At 39.7% G+C, this 18,228-nt stretch overlaps 1 protein-coding gene across 1 annotated transcript; it reads left to right on the top strand.

The window, feature by feature from the left end:
• Positions 1–1,608: 1,608 nt before the first annotated feature.
• LOC148089420 (uncharacterized protein C4orf54 homolog) lies at positions 1,609–13,841 on the top strand. Its single transcript, XM_087783808.1, has 2 exons — positions 1,609–5,097; positions 13,431–13,841. The coding sequence occupies exon 1, from the start codon at positions 1,647–1,649 to the stop codon at positions 5,070–5,072; it is 3,426 nt and encodes a 1,141-aa protein (XP_087639934.1). The 5' UTR covers positions 1,609–1,646; the 3' UTR covers positions 5,073–5,097; positions 13,431–13,841.
• Positions 13,842–18,228: the final 4,387 nt, after the last annotated feature.

Below are 18,228 nucleotides of genomic sequence, written 5' to 3'. Positions count from 1 at the left end.
GCGGACTAAATTTACCGCATATGAAGAGGTCGCTTCAACCTCTGTACGCCTTGAGTAAATCCTGTATGACTTATGAATTGTTTGGTTACAGATGTACAGTAAAAATGATATAACCAGTGGAGAGAGTCAACACTGTTTACACTTACGTATCCTCCGTCCTTGATGTTCCCATCAATGTGATCTCCACACACACCAACTGGTGTTTCAACACCTCCCTGCTGAATACCAGCGACCCGAGGCCCCATTAAGAAACCGCTCTGAACCCTGACACTTGGATAATTGGTAGAACAGATGTATTGTTCTGACAGTCTACAAAGTACTTTATTTTTCTTTTAGCTTTAAACATTGTATGATAATATAATTATTATGGAGAAATATAGTTCAGTGTGTTTTTTATGAGAAAGATATAATAACTTGTGATGTGAAAACCTTCTTATGTTGATATGAACAATACAAAGAAGAGCCATAAGGACTATAGACAATACAGGATACACAATACTGATCTGGTAAAATAAAATAAAAAAGCGCTAATAATGTACAAAGCAAGAAATAATTAAGAGTCAAGAAACATAAAGGGGATGTTTATGGAAATGGTGGACGGATTTTTCTGTAACTTTGTGGAACGTTCTGTACGTAAAGCCAAGTACAATTATAAATTATAATTTCCAAAAAGCTACTTTTTGGAATTTGAAGTGATAACTCAGGATTATGAGGGATAAATCCAGAAAAAGAATAGTGTTAATAGTTATACTACATTATTATATAGTATACACGCACAGGGATAATAATGATGATGTATTTTTATGGATATATGATTAATACATGATGTTATTTTGTGTAACGTGGATAATATCAGATTATATGTAGGTATCCATTGCTGTCAGTGATTATATATTGTGTCATTATATGGATATATTTGCAGAAATATGTGTGTCCATTTCTAAAATAAAATACATGTATTAATTCATGCCTGTTATCACCACCTGAGTGCTTGACGGAAAGCATCCATATAAATTATATCTAAATAAGAACCATTTGAAAATTGACAGTCAAAGACACTTTCTTATCTTTCTAAACCTATGCTGGCTGTGTGTAATTATATCATCCTGATGATGGTCCGAAAACATACAGAGTTCAATTGGGAACTTGTGGAAATTGTCCATAAGAATAAGTGTGTGTTTATAAAGTGTCTTTGTCACCTCCGTCTCCTGCCCAATGAAGCTGGGATAGGCTCCAGCCCCCCTTCAAATCCCTATATGTGGGGTCGATAATAATGTTAGCTGTTGAAGTACTAAGTAAAAAGTGTTATTGGGATGAAACACTTTATTTGTACTATTTGGTATTTGTAGTGGCAACAGTTCTTTGTATTATGCAGGAACTGTCCACAAAGTGGTGCTGAAACTCAGACATTAACTGATCTGACAGTTGGGTTTAAAAAAGGGATACAAACCCTGCTGGGATTTTCCCGGGGACACCATCTGCCCACCCCTTCTCCCTCTCTCCCTCTCTCCCTCTCTCCCTCCCTCTCCCTCCCTCTCTCTCTCTCTCTCTCTCTCTCTCTGGGTCCACAGCTCCGGCTCAGCCCGCAGAGTTTTCCGTCCTGTGTCAGGGTAACATCGAACACCAGGACCACCTGACGGTTGGAAATGGAAGCGGCAGAGAAAACTCTCACGTACCGAGATGACATGGGACTCCACAAGAAGCTGCTCCTCCTGGACAAGGACCCGGATAAGACCACCGAGAGCAAAAGCGACGAGTCCAACTACGTCGACCTGGACATGAGGCCGGATGGTTTAAAAACGGTCTGTGGTCTCCAAGTGTCTGTGGTCCAGAGTGAGGGTGTCAACAACCAGACGGTCCCGGTCGAGATTGTGTCCAAACCCCCGGGATGTGACCAGGACGCGGGGGTGGACGCGGAACCGGACCCCAGCGACTACGAGAGCGACGACCTGCAGTACACGGACATGTGTCTGAGCAGCAGAACCGAGTCGGACGACAGCGCCAGCGCGGTTCTGTCCGAGCCCTCGCTGGACGCGCTGGAGGACGAGTCCCACTACATCACCACCCACGAGATCCAGCTGACGGAGCTCGACCACGATGTGGATTACGACCTGGGCCAGGGGACCTGCTGGGATTTTGAGGACAACAACTTCGTTTATTCCTTTGTGGATTACGCCTCGTTCGAGAGCGACGACACCCGAGAGGTGTCGGTGTCGGTGTCGGGGAGGAACCAGAACCAGAACCAGAACCAGAACCAGGCTCGTTCGGAGCAGGAGGAGAGCGACCTGTGCGCCAGCTCCGACGAAAGTCTCTGCAAACACCCGGACGGGGACCCGGGCGCGGGTCAGATCCACCTGAAGATCCAGACCTCGGCGGCGGTGGACGAGCCCGTCTCGGACCACCACGCGGACTCTGGCGCCAGAACAGGAGCCCTGTACGACCGAGCCCCGTATTTCATTCCAGCCCCGGGCCGTCAGCACCTCGCCTCCAAACTGAGACGGAAAGACATCAACGAGTATTCCAGTGGCGCGTCCAGTTCCGTCAGCGAGCTGGACGACGCGGATAAAGAGGTGCGTAATTTAACCGCCAAGTCCTTCCGAAGCCTGGCGTGTCCGTACTTTGACGCCATCAAACTGAGCGCGTCCAGCGAGTCTTCCATGTCGGAACCAGGACTCAACAAGTGGTCCGCGTACGTGGACTGGGGGTTTCGGAATATCTCCCAGGAGAAGAGGGATCGCGGCGTCTTTACGCACAAGAGTCTTGGGGTGAAAAGTCAAAACAATGGCGCCTCCTCGGATAAAACCGCACAGACCACGAACAGATCTCGAGATCCTGCCTTGAGAAGTCACCAACAACATGGAGAAGTGACCCTAAATCTGCGCTGTAAAGTCGAGGCAGGTGAGAAGGCGCGATCCAAGGATGTGATAATGGAAGGGACGCACAAAAGGGCGGTTTTCGCCTCCAGTCTGCTGAAAAACGTCATTTCCAAAAAGATGCAGTTCGAGCAAGATCGCAAACAGGAAAGGTACTGCAGGGAGTCCAACGGCAGGAAGTTTTGGAGAAGACAGAGCTCAGATTCGGGTTCTGGGTTCAACTCCGGCGATGATCAGCAGGTGGAGGGCGACCTGTCCCAGCGAGCAGGGGAGCTAAACAACTCCAAAGATGGATCAGATCCTCGAAACAAGGAGTTACCCGAGCCTCCGAAAACCCATCTTTCCCACAGTCAAACCAGTGCTTTCGACTCAGTGAGACCTGAACCCTTGACTTCCGTGAGTGACAGCCAGGAAACCAACAGGATGACGAAAGTGCTTTTTGTTCAACAACCGTCCGAGGAGTTTCCCACGACACCTGTGACACGTGCACAGACCGGCCCTCAGGCCTACAACAGACCTCGTGGGAGTCATGAAGCCATGAAGAACCCTGGTATAAAAATACACCTGAGGGGTGTGAAGGAAAGCAAGGGCTGCACACTGAACATTGCCAACTTATTAACCCCAAAATTTAGCAACAACACCATCAACACATTCAAGGCGGCGACCAACGCCAAGTGTCACAGTTTCTCCGCCTCGTCGGAGAAGACCCCGAGCTTCACGGTCCGAGACATCCGAGACACGAAATGCAAGTTTACCGCGCCGATCTATCACGTGCGAGATGTTCGGAAGCTGGTCAAGAGCTCCTACCGCTTTGTGTCGTTGGACAACAGCGCCAGCAAATGCATCATGTTGGACCGCCACGAGGAGAAACCTCAGAGCGAGCCGGCGAAACATCGGCTGCCTTCGCCCATCGTCATCAAGTGCCAGTCCGTGAAAACCAACAAGTCGAACGAGGAAGACGCCGACCCACCGGAAACCCCTCAGCAGAACTCCAACGAAGACAAAGCCGTAGAGTCGGTGATGAGGAAATTCGAACCTAAAATCCCCAAACAGGCGGCGCTGGAGAAGCTCAAGGCCGCCGTCAAAACGATGGAGCAGCTCTATGTTTATGACAGGAACGAATGGAAGCGAAGAGCACAGACTCCACGGCCAGCCTCGGACATGGAGCCCAACGTCACAGCTGGAGATAAGAAAGCTCTGAATATCATATGCGTTCCATACCATGACAGGGACAAGCGGTTGCACCAAAAAGGTAATTCGGGGTCTAAACCCGAAAGCTCTGTAGCCACAACGAAAAGGTCCGAATCCCCCGGGGGACCCCTCCGCGTGAAAATAGGGCCTCAAACGGTCCCCCCCCCATCCGTCCCTGCTGTGGCTCTAGACTCTGAGAACTATCTCACCATACCGGGTCTGACCCACCAAGCTGCGCCGCCGAGTCCGGAGCCGGTTTCCAAGGCGACAAACAGGAGTCAACACCGAACAGGTGACAGCAAAACATCTGAGCGGAGATTAATGACGCCGAGTCCCGGTGCTGTAATCCACCACCAGCCACCGGCAGCTCCACAAACACATCAGGTGTTGTGTTTCTCCCCCTCTGTCAATACCGTGTCACCCGCACCTTCTCCGGGAGAGACGGTGCCACGGACGCAGCGGAAAATGCTACTGGACCCGACGACGGGAGATTATTATCTGGTGGACACCCCCGTAAGGCCCGCCACCAAGAGGCTCTTCGACCCCGAAACGGGCCGGTTCGTGGACGTGCCCATGTCCGGTTCGCCCCCCATCACGCCGGTGACCGCCGTCACCCCGGTGCCGCTTTCCCTATCCCCCCTGTCGCTGGGCCCCGGCGCCTACATGATCTGCCCCGGCCTCATCCCGTCTCCCACACTCGGAGCCCAGGTGCTGTCACCACACTCACACGGTCACTTGGTGAACGGAGGCGGGGGAAAGGTAAACCATACCAAGACCTCTAAGCAGGACTTGAACGCTGGGGGTGCTGAAAGTGCTTATTACAGCGCTACAGGAGAGACCCTCAAGGGGTCACTGCAGCTACCTGTCAGTGTGGGGAACCGCAGGGAAGCAGCTGGAGGGTCGGAAAGAAAACCTGTCGTCAGCGTCACGTCGCAACAAGGTCCAAGAATCATTGCCCCGCCTTCCTTTGATGGGACGACCATGAGCTTCGTCGTGGAGCATCGGTGACCAAGGAAACCATCAGACAAACAACGTGAGTTCATGTTTCAAACAACTTCTTCTGTTTTTCAATCTGTCACATGGCCCTGAAGCATGAAGAATCTGCCCCCGAGTCATTTGTCAAGTGTAAAAACAAACCTGCAAAAAATATTAACATAAATACTCTTTTAAATAATACTTTTTATTATTTTACCACACAAGAACTAACACTCCACAGAGACAAACATCCAATATTTTCCTAAATAATGTCCTTAATTTGATTTTCTATTATGTTAATTCATTTTAGATTAGATCATAACCTAAAAATATGGACCAATATGGACAATTCTGTTAGGCAGGTAAAGCATTTATATTAAAATGACATCACTTTAAATGACAGATGAAAAATAAAATATAACGTTGAGAGCATTTTTTCATGTGTTACGAGGTGGTGAAGTTAGACTAAACACAGGGGGCCCAGGACGGGTCCTTGAGGGATTTGATTCTGGGCCAAAAAGAAAGAAAAAATAATTGATTTAACGTCTTCTGTAGAGACAAACATCCAATATTTTCCTAAATAATGTCCTTAATTTGATAATTGAAAATCAAATTCTTATTCAATTTTAGATTTACATTTAGATCATAACCTAAAAATATGGACAAATATCGACATTTCTGTTAGGCAGGTAAAGCATTTATATTAAAATGACATCACTTTAAATGACAGATGAAAAATAGAATATAACGTTGAGAGTATTTTTTCATGTGTTACGAGGTGGTGAAGTTAGACTAAACACAGGGGGCCCAGGACGGGTCCTTGAGGGATTCGATTCTGAGCCAAAAAGAAAGAAAAAATAATTGATTTAACGTCTTCTGTAGAGACAAACATCCAATATTTTCCTAAATAATGTCCTTAATTTGATAATTGAAAATCAAATTCTTATTCAATTTTTGATTTACATTTAGATCATAACCTAAAAATACGGACAAATATCGACATTTCTGAGAGAATCTAAGAGAATTTTTTCATGTGTTACGAGGTGGTGAAGTTAGACTAAACACAGGGGGCCCAGGACGGGTCCTTGAGGGATGTTATTCTGGAAAATCGAGAAAAAATAATTGATTTAACGTCTTCTGTATTGACAATTATGGTCGAAGATATGTGTTTTGTTTAAAAAAAACTTAAATTTTACTCGAGAGTAACACAGGCTTGAGACTCTTGACACGTCAAGATGTTTGTTTGGGTCAAGTTTACTCTGAAAAAGTTGTTTTTATATATAACAGACTTTATTTGATGATACATCAGGTTGGACTGAAGATGACAGGTTTCAATTAATATACGGTTTCGCTGATTCTCCGCCTGAGGCCGTGTGATTGACAGGTCAACGAGGTGTGATCTAAAGGTCATCTTGACTCGGCATGCCATGTGTTGAACGCGAGAAGTGTGGGGCTCTCGATTCTAGAGCAAAGGAGCGACGATCAGAGTCTTTCCCCCCTTTTTTTTGGCGCCGCACATCTTGATTGATGGTGGAGGTTCGTGCCCAACGCGACAGAGCAGAGCAGGCTCGGCTCACGTATCACGTATGAGACGAGTGTTCCGAGTCGTCAGGTGTTATGGATTCACTTCCCCGACTCATCGTGAGATATACTCTGGTGAGTTAAAGGAAGGTTAGCCGGCGGAAAAACATCGCATCTGAATATTCTTTGAATTTAACTTTCAAAATGTTAAAACTTTGTTGTTTTTTTCAAGCATTTCCTTTCTTAAATTAAAAATATATAATTAAACTTAATAATGTCTATATTGAAACGTTACATTTTTTTTGTTTTAAAGAATGTAATTAAAATGTTTAATATTTCCAAAATCAATACGTTGTTTTTACATATTTTTACACTTCACATACACATATTCTAAAAGTTCTAAATGTATTATATATATATATAATTATATATATATATATATAATACATTTGTTTAATATTTCCAAAATCAATACATTGTTTTTACACATTTTTACACTTCACATACACATAACCAAAGCAATGTATTGATTTTGGAAATATTAAACATTTATATATATATATATATATATATATATATATATATATATATATATATACAGGATATACAGGATATACAGTATATATACATATATACTGTATATCCTGTATATCCTGTATATAATATATATGAAACCATTTTTAAACATAGAATTTGATTTTGCAATAACAATCATTTAAAATAAGTTTTTCATTTGTGGTCTGCTAAATAAAATGAAATGTCGGTATAATAGTGCTAAGAAATTTTGAATTAATTTAACCTTTACCTTTAGCATTATCTTTGGAGTTAATCACAAGGGTAAAATGGCTTCTAACAAAAAAAATGTAATACTATATTTTTCATTGTATTATATTTCATTTAATTATTGAAATTAGATTATTAAACAATACGTGCAAAAAAAATTATTCATTTTGAAAATATGTGTTATGATTATTTTATTTAAGAATAAATTTCAAAATTGTAAAAACAAGATTTCATTTTCATGTCTTAACATTTAAATTCAACCATTGAATATTCTGACGGCACTGGTCTGGACTTTTAAAGTATCGGACTCATCCAACCGTAGATAAAGAGCAGATCACATGTCCGATCATTTGCTGTAGCTGCGGTGATGTAACCAACGAAGCGCCGCCAGATAAACCACAGGAGAATTTTAAGGTTGAGGTCCTGTGACCCTTTTGAACTCCTGGAATGGTCAGTGTCACCCCTGAGGACAACTGTGCATTGCACCTCGGCGAACAACCTTCATGTGGTTTTTGATTCCGAATGTCTCTAAAACCAACAGTTGAGCTGGCAGCCACAGCTGTGACACGACAGTGTTAATAGACATGCAGCAGCTTCTGACAGGTAACCCGAGCCACGGCTGGGCATGTCGGGAGACGGGGTTTTCAGCCACGGCCAACGGGCGAGTTGGTCGAGCTCCCTTTTCCCTGCATTACACATCGTCGGGCTATTTTGATAGTGTGAGACAAGTTTGTTTACACGGTTGATTTTCAGGGTTAGAAGGTGTCACAGGAAACTATTCCAGTCAGTGACACCTTCCTTCTAGTTATTCTCAATTAGTGTTAGAAATGCTTTAATTGCTCGGATGAGATTACATAAGTCTACTCATGTCCTCTCTACAACAGATGGTGGAGTCGCACCGGACGAGATTCCAATTCAGACTCACGGTTCAGAACATTAATTCACTAATAAGTAAACAGGATTAGAATCGGAACGTTGTGCCATTTTTCTTTCCTGTTGATCGTCGCTTTCATCTGTGTTTTTATTTATGACGATCTCCTTATTTTCTATGGGTTATTAATGTATTGCCTACTTACCGGATTGTGCAGGGACAGAGACAAGACAAGACAAGAGAAGATAGGACAAGGCAAGACAGGACAAGACAAGAGAAGATAGGAAAAGACAAGACAAGTCGATATAGATAAAGAGAAGACAAGAAATGACAAGATAGGACAGGGCACAACTAGATAGGATAAGACAAGACACGTTTGAACAAGACATGATAGGTCAAGACAAGTTATTTTAAAAGACAAGATAGGTTGAGATTAGACAGTACAAGACAAGAGAAGTAAGGAAAAGGCAAGATAGGACAAGGCACAACAAGATAGGATAAGACAAGGCACGTTTGAACAAGACATGATAGGTCAAGACAAGTTATTTTAAAAGACAAGATAGGATGAGATTAGACAGGACAAGACAAGAGAAGTAAGGAAAAGGCAAGATAGAACAAGGCACAGCAAGATAGGATAAGACAAGGCACCTTTGAACAAGACATGATAGGTCAAGACAAGTTATTTTAAAAGACAAGATAGGATGAGATTAGACAGGACAAGACAAGAGAAGTAAGGAAAAGACAAGATAGAACAAGGCACAACAAGATAGGATAAGACAAGACACGTTTGAACAAGACATGATAGGTCAAGACAAGTTATTTGAAAAGACAAGATAGGATGAGATTAGACCGGACAAGAAAGGAAAAGACAAGACAAGTCAATATAGCTAAGGAGAATACAAGAAATGACAAGATAGGACAAGGCACAACAAGATAGGAAGAGACAAGGCACGTTTGAACAAGACATGATAGGTCAAGATAAGTTATTTTAAAAGACAAGATAGGATGAGATTAGACCGGACAAGAAAGGAAAAGACAAGACAAGTCGATATAGATAAAGAGAAGACAAGTAATGACAAGATAGGACAAGGCACAACAAGACAGGATAAGATAAGGCAAGTTTGAACAAGACATGATAGGTCAAGACAAGTTATTTTAAAAGACAAGATAGGATGAGATTAGACAGGACAAGAAAGGAAAAGACAAGACAACACTAGGTAAGACGAGACAAGACAAAATAAGATAGAAAAGATTTAAAAAAAAAAAGACAAGACAAGTCGATATAGATAAAGAGAAGACAAGAAATGACAAGATAGGACAAGGCACAACAAGATAAGATAAGACAAGGCAAGTTTGAACAAGACATGATAGGTCAAGACAAGTTATTTTAAAAGACAAGATGAGATAAGACAAAAAAGGATAGAAAAGATTTTTAAAAAAAGAAGACAAGACAAGATAGAACAAGTCAAGCTATTAAAAAGACAAGATAGGAGAAGATTAGACCAGATGGGACAAGAATAGAAAGGAAAAGACGAGAAAGGATAAGGCACAAGAAGATCAAACAGGACCAGACAAGATAGGACAAGAAAAGACAAGATAAGATACAAAAAGATAAAAAGACAAGACAAGATAGAACAAGACACAATAGGACAGGACAAGATAGGTCACAACAAGCTATTAAAAAGACAATATAGGTGAATATTAGACCAGATCGGACAAGACTAGAAAGGAAAAGATAAGTGAGGATAAGGCACAAGTCGATCAAACAAGATAGGACCAAACAAGATAGGACAGGACAAGACAAGACAAGATAGGGTGGGACAAGGTCAAACAAAATAGGACAAGACAGGATAGAGGAAGAAGAGAACAAGATCAAATTAAGACCAAGTCTAAAGAAATAATTAGAAGAAGCTAAAAAGTAACATCGTTTCATTTTGTCTCAAGATAACTATTAGATCAAGATCAAGCCAAAGACCACAAAGTAGGTGGTCTCTAGCGCAGTCTCAGGGAGGGGGGGGACTTGAATATAACCCAGGTCCTGCAAATACATATGACATCATTAGGAAAGCAACATGGTAGAGTCACATGATGTTGTATCTGTTTTTCAATCAAGAAAATATTTTCAATCAAGATGAAGTTGCTTCAATTAAAAGTTCCTGCAATCAGAAAACTACAGTATTTCCACTCAAAATAAAACAATATATAATATTTAAACTAGAGTTTTTTTTGTGCTTTGATTTCAGTTATCTGTTCTGTATTTGTGGCATTGTATAGTAAGTGTGTAAGTAAGTAAGTCATTTATATTTCTATAGCGCTTTTCCAGACCAGGGTCACAAAGCGCTTAAACAATCAAAACAATATACAATAAATGATAAACTTTAAAGGTCAAGATAACACCGAGAACAACACAGGAGTTCCAGAAAATCAACTCAATCCAAAAAAAAAAAGAACGGCAAAAACGTATGTATTTCAATCTTTAGTTCAGTCCCTTGAGTTAAAAAGACGAGTTTAATTTATCAAAGAAACTTTTCTTGGATTGAATAACGAAGACACGTATGTCTGACCTATAAAACGTAAATCAATCAAAGAGTTTGAACGAAAATAATAGATGTTTTTTTTAAGCAACTTTTCTTTGGGTTGAAATACATTTTTTGTTATTAAAGCAACTTTGTTTTTGATTGCACTTAAATTTTTGGATTGAACCCACTTTTTTTTATATACTTATTTACTTATTTATTATACCAATAATAAAGAAAACAAATCCAGAATCATAGACTACTTTTATTTTGAAGGATTCAAAACCTCATCATTTTTATCGCTCTTCAGAACATTATGGGGTGAATTCCCTGCAAACACGGGGGACGACACAAAGATGGGAGTCAGATGGTCTCACACGGAGTTCAGTAGTGGTGTGAAGTGAATCACTCTCCGTGCATGTGTCGCCGGAGTGACGCGCAAGCATGGCTGGGAAAGTGATGCAGGAGGAAAAGGTCAGGAGATGTAAAGTATTTGTTGTGCTGATGCAGGGGGAGGACAGCTGCTCGCAGGGATCAGATGCTGCTGCTGCTGCTCCAGGTTGGAGGCGCGTCTTTGGGGCTGAGATGGGGTCAACTTTTAATAGACCCCCCACTCGCCCTCCCCTTTTTTCCCCCCGACATGAAGCGTCAGAGGTGTTCGGCTGGTGCCGCCCTCGCCCTCGCCCTCGCCCTCGCCCTCGCCCTCGCCCTCGCCCGCCTTCCACCCGAGCGCATGTACGTCAACAAATATCAAGCGAGTAGATCCTGTCGCTGGAATCACGTCAACATAGGAGGAGCTTTTTGAGTTTGTATTTTATTGACATTTACATCTGCCTCTCTGTCTGACCTCGCTTTAAAAAAAAATAGCAAAAGGGAAACGTTATTACAAGTGTAATTACAATTAAAATAAAATAAAAGGACATGCAATAAACTGGAGAAATCACAAGATGAATTCATAACTGAAAAAAGTATTAAACTATTATTACTATTTTTAAATTCCTTTAAATGACTTGAACTGGAAGTCTCCATTCTTTTTAAAAAAATATATATTTAATATAATAATAATAATTAAAAATGACATGTATGTTCTCCCCGTGTTGCATGGGTTTACTCGGGTACTCCGGTTTCCTCCCACAGTCCAAAAACATACAGAGATTGATGAGAACTTGGGGAAAATTGTCCATAGGTATGAGAGTTTGTGTGAATGCTTGTCTGGCATCCTGTCCAGGGTGTCCCCTGCCTCTCGCCCAATGAAACTGCGATAGGCTTCAGTCTCAGCGCAAACCCAATAAGGGATAAAGCGATAGAAAATGAATTAATTAATTAATGTGTACATTTCCGCAATTACTGTATATGCCTTTTGCTCTTTTTAACAAACAAACTTTAAAAAAGAAAAACAACAAAGGTTACAGGCGATGACTGAGGACGAGAGGATACAGTCGACTAGAGCAACTTTTAAAGCTGATGTTTGGACATATTTTTATTGCAAAATTAATGAAAGTAGTTACGACTTCGTCCAGAGTCTTGTGGTTTGTAAATTCTGCAACACCAGAGTGAAATACTACAAATACATCCTTGTTACTACAGTATCACAACATATCGTATTGTTGCCCCTGTCAGGGGATAAATATTTCATTGCCAGGTTCTTGCCAATACACAGCCCTATTATTGGTCCTGGACGAGCTGGACACAATTTGATATCTCGATATTTCAACAGATATTTCCATATCGAAATAATGCGATGGGATATGGCTGAAGTGAAAAAAACAAACATTATCGTAAACTCACAAATAAATGAAGTAGACATAAAGTACAGGCAAAACGTTTTAACACACCTTTTTAATTCAATGGTTTATCTTTGTTTTCAAGGTTATTTACATAATCTTCACACTAAATATGTAAAAGCTATAAATGTATACACTTTAACAAAGAAAAGAGTGAAATAACTGAAAACTTTTCTTATATTCTAGTTTCTTCTAAGTAGCTTTGACATTCTTTTGTTGACCTTCAAATCATAGTCAACGGAAATGTGTCCTTTTTAAGGGTTACTCATTGGAATTCTTTACCATTTTAATAGGGTTGAGACCATTAGTTGTAAGTAAGTAAGTAAGTAATTTTTTATTTATATAGCGCTTTTCCAGACCAGGGTCACAAAGCGCCTAAACAATCAAAACAATATTCAATAAAGTATATACTTTAAAGGTCAAGATAAAACTGAAAACACAACAGGAGTTCCAGAAAATCAAGGAAAAGCCTGAACAAATAGAAACGTCTTAAGATGTTTCTTAAAGGAGTAACAGGTTGATACAGCCTTATTGGACAACCTTAGAATTAATTTTATTGCTAGAATCAATCGGCTGAGTAAAGAGAAATATATGACCATCATTACTGTAAGAAATGATATTATTATATTATCAGTCAGTGACTAAAGAAGGTGTGTCCAAACTGTAGTTTTAATCGGTGTATTTATATTCTAGTGGAAGCGAAACAACCGTGCAATATTTTATAGTCCTCAAAATGTATTGTTTAATGTTGCACAACCGTATCCAAAGAAAATTCCTAGTCTCTGTATGCACAAAATACAATTATTTCCGATTATTTTTGACGTTTTCTTCAGATCTGCAGGCCCGACTTTCTCTTTGCTACTAAATCAGTTTGCAGTTGGCGAACCCGCTGATGATATCTGACATCTGTTCGCAGGTATCTCCACTGAGACACCAGGCCTCCATCACTGTAAGTGCAGAACCTTCTTTCCTGCCAGTGGCTTTTTCGTCCAGGACAACTTACGCCCCAAAGAACAAACTGTCATCTCTGACCCTGCAGCGGACGCGTCTGTCTGCGTCACAGCACTTTGTAGATGAAACACATGTAGCCCTTTACGCTTTTGTTGCTGTACCAATTTACTTTGTGATACTTCCTGATGTGTAGATCTATAACCAAAAGAAATCCAGACAGTTTTTTTTCTAAATCTAGTTGAATGTTATTGACTCTTATTCATGTGAATGTTAATTATGTAACACTTGAATTAACAGACTGAGAGGAGACAAAATGTGTTGTTTTTTTTGGCAAATTGAAGCTGCTCTATGTTTGGAAATAAACTTTGAATAGTATTTTTTTTTTTTTGGTTTTCTCATATGATATGGCTCAGATCATTGTTACACACCACATGTTGAGTTTCTCTTTCACACTAAAATCAAATGTCTGGATGAATTTACAACCTTCATGTTGATAACTAAGATGGACAAATTAAGCTTCTTCACTTAACTGTCGTTTTGAAAACTTGTCTCAGCAAATGATGAGTAAAAAAGCCGAAACAATAAACAGCAAGAATACTGTGTATCACAAAGATAAGCTTATGACAAATACATATCACTAGCTTTCTACCGTATTTGATAAAAACAAACAAATGTATCAGTGGCGCCAACAAAACAGTGAACTCCCATGATGCCTTTCTACACACTGATCTATTTTGGTCGAAACAATACCGTATATTTTACAACTATGTTGTCAAAAGTGATTTGCTGGGCGGCAAAGCATTATGGCAGCTGCTTACTGTGAGGGATGGCGCCTCATATGCAACGTTGAATTTTGAAGTTCGTATAAATTTGGTTAAATAATCTTGTTAATTTAAAAAACAAAATAAAATGGTCACTTTGTGGTTTCGGTTTAATGTCAGAAAGTAACCCCTGTGACTAACTACCACTGTATAGGTTATAAACTCAGACAGAAAGCTGCATAAAGTTGGAACAAATTTAGTAAATTTAAAATGTAGGACTGTGGGTTTTAACAAGAGGGTAAAGTAAGTAAGTAAAGGTCAAAATTGTTTTCTATTGAGACTTGTTATTTGTAATGGAATCATCTGAAGGTAGAAAAAAATTAATTGATTTTACAATTTTCTCTTTGCGAGTCAAACCAAATATTGTATCAGTTCCCATCATAACAAAAGTGTCGCTTTACAGACACGTCACCAGCGCAAAGTTGTTTGGAATAGTCATCGAAAGGGCAGATGCTATCAAACTATATTCCAACATATTGACGTCAGCGTAGCTCGGGAAACATTGTCCAGCTTTATTTTGAAGGCCAGAATTTCAAAAGCGGTGCGGCAGCCATCAGCCCGAGATAAGTGAGGTCGAGTCCGAGTTGAAAAGGGAGCTGGATTTCCTGGGATTAACTGGAGAGGCATGCTTCTTCAGAGCCAGTGGAGTCAGGGACTGGGGGGGGGGGGCGGAGGGCCACAATGACAGCTTCAACTTGAAATAAAATGTTTATGTGACCGTGTGGGGAAATAAGTTGAGGGCCAAAGACTAAAAATATTCTTGCTTCAATGGACTTTTTCAGCTTTAAATTACAAGGTTTAACTCAATGTCGTTGCAACCTTTCATCCACATTAACGCAGAAATAAATAATGAGAAAAATATAGATTTTCAGCAGAGTTTAAAATAGCTGGACACACATTATTGGCGTTTAAAAACATACTTGGGCATATAAAAGTGCATCCAGTTAAAATAATGATCAAGAAATATAGGTTCTAGCTCTGAATGAAGAAGCTCAACGCATCAAGTACTCATATTACCAAACAAAAAAAGAAAAATGGGAAGATGAAAACACAAAAACATGACATCAAATGCTCGGAAAACATCCTGGAAAAGAGCCTAAACACATTTTATTTATGAAATAAAGTTATAATGTCTGTTATGTCTGGTTTGCTTTTGATTATAAAAACTCAAACATGTCGACGAAGGTACTCAGAGCTGCTGGTCAGTCTTTTTACCTTCTATTTTTAACTCCTGATTCATTAATTTATAGATGTTTTAATCAGATTTGACTAAAAATATAAAAAATAACAAACAATAAAAACAATAAAATCTATGATAATGTTTATGATCAAAGCGGTTTATCGCACTGAGAGGCTTTCGGGAGCAAAATAGTGTTTAATATAGAGTTGAAGAATGAAATGGTCCAACATATAGAATGAAATTACAATTGATATTTAAAAGTAGGATTTTTTTTTTTTGTCATTATTTTGGGAAACATGAAAGAGGATTGTCAGAATATTTTTTATTAATGTCAATGAAAAATGTATTTTTCTATTCTCTCTCATCTGTGCGCCCAGTAAACCTCATAAACGACTTTAGACAATGTAACATTCGGGGACTCATGAAGACTTTGAGGGTTTTGTGATGCGATGCTTGTGTGAACGACGGAGACGTGAAGTTGTGAAATGACAATGTTTGTAAAGAGAATAATCAAAGTGTGAGAGAGTGTACCAGAAGGTTGAGTGAAAAGTTGAAATGAAAAATGTTTCCCAATAAATGCAAATACAAGCAATAAAAAAATGCCTACTCTGATCTTTTTTAACTTCAAATACTTTTATCTTATAATCTAGTTCAAGCAGTGACGTGTGGTGAGGTTCATGGTTGGTGAGGCACTGACTCCTTTAGTATATAAGTATATAAACCCGGAAGAGAAGCTTATTCAATTGGCTACTGGTTATGTCATATCAACAGCATTTTTCACACACGTATGAAGTCTAAAAAATATATGATTTAATTCATAATTTCTCAAACAATCTATATGGAATTGTTGTTATATTTTGTGGGATGTTAGTCTACATCCTCTAGATCTATGACAGTCATCGATTGTGGATGAATATTAATTTATAGCTTCATAAACCTGTCATCTATGACATTGACTTAAGAGCTGTAATATTACGTTTTAATTATCAATTTATTTAAAGTTACGTATTCAAACGTTTCAATAAGACCCGCCTTTTGTTGCTTCCGATTGGTTAATATAGCGACCGGCCTTCCTTAATTGGCTAGATTTACGCAAACCAGAACAATGTTTATTATGGTGAAATGATCAATATTGAGTGTTAAATGGGCCAAAATCATTTAATTATTCTATTGTATTTTTCTTAGTCTTATCTCTTTTTTAATACGATTGAAATTAAAACCGTTTACGTTAAGTTTGAGGGTCATTGAGGCAGAAAAAATTAAACTGGCAAACATGTCGACATATATTTTCTGCCTATAACTCCAAAAAGACTGCAAACTCTTAGGCAACATGAGGGTGAATAGTAAATGAAATGTATATTTTGGGTAAACTTACCCTTTAAGTTTGTTAAAAAAATGAACACAGTATTTTAGTTACACTATTCTCAAAATCGTCTTAAAGATAAATAGTTCCAAGCCAAAGACTACGGAGCTGAGACTGCCATCTAGCGTTTGAAAGTGAGGATGCATGAAGCCTCAGGAAGCTTCATGAGCTCATTGCTTATAACACAGCTAGCGACAAGCTAATAATACATGTATTTATTGCCCTCTAGGTGGTGTGTTTATTGTTGTTCAAAAAAGAATCAAAACAGTAGAATACCGAAAAGGAAATAATTGGAATTATTGAAAATAAACGCATCCAAATTTGTTATTAAATTAATTAAGGCACATGTTTTTCAGTAATGTATTTTTACTGTTCTGCAGGGACAGTATTACACATATTTTTTTTGTATTTATCAGATATTTCATCGGTTAAAGGAGTGTTTAATTTTCAAAAATGGAACAAATTCCCCCCCCCCCCATAAATATCTTCACAGGACGCATTTAGAATCTGCGGAAAAACACTTCCGAGTGATCGTCGATTATTGCTCAAAGCCAGTTTGACGCTGGGGTCGATAAAGTTTCAACGATCGGGCCAAACAGAAAATTAACGACGCCGGTCAAAAGGGAATCAAACACATTTGGCATCTGCCGGTGTGCGAGGGCGGCTCTCTGGTGACACTGAAACATCACCCCGGGCCAAGGCTTAAGTTTAACCTGACAGTTCGCTGTTGTGTTTACTGCGTTGCCATGGACGCGGCGGGAACCAGCGCTAACTGGTTTGCAACCAGCTGCTGTGGCCTGTTTTTAAAAAGAATCTTCATTAAGGGCCCAGTTGTTGTGTGTGGATGCCAGTTGGGGCTCTGATGTCACGGCGGACGCTCGGAAAACGTCAAGAATTATTACTCACATGATCAAGTATGTTGGCGTGCATCGTGCTCCCCACGCAAGCCTGCACACAAATACACAATATCTGTTTATAAACAACACGCTTTGTATAAATACATGCACTCACCTCCTGCCTGTTAGCACTGTTGCTAATGCTACTTAAGTAGCAGCACAAAAACATGCTAAAATTAGAGCTCTATTTTCACAATAATCTTTCTGGAAAATATTATATTAAAGCATAAAGTTATAGATAATCCAACTCTTGATTTTTAACTTAATATCATCAAATATATTAAGTAAAGAAGGTTGTTGCGGTTGAGCTAATGCTAGTGGCTAATGGACAGGTCCTAAAATGGCTGCCATGTGTTCACTTTTTTAAAGTAGAAAATCTATCTCTTAGGTCACAATATTCAATACTAGAAATAGTAAAATAATTAAAAATAATAACAAATAAATAACAATCAAAGTAAATGTGTTTCTGTATTTTGTATTAGTATCATTCATTTATAGTCTCT

The sequence above is a fragment of the Callionymus lyra genome, chromosome 1, assembly GCF_982586985.1.
Source record: "Callionymus lyra chromosome 1, fCalLyr1.hap1.1, whole genome shotgun sequence".
Lineage (NCBI taxonomy): Eukaryota > Metazoa > Chordata > Actinopteri > Syngnathiformes > Callionymidae > Callionymus > Callionymus lyra.
Note: the sequence above shows the minus strand (reverse complement) of the source record. Positions and strands in the feature narration are given on the sequence as shown.

Coding starts and splice junctions, on each gene's coding strand:
- LOC148089420 (XM_087783808.1), top strand. CDS start 1,647: ATGGAAGCGGCAGAGAAAACTCTCACGTACCGAGATGACATGGGACTC.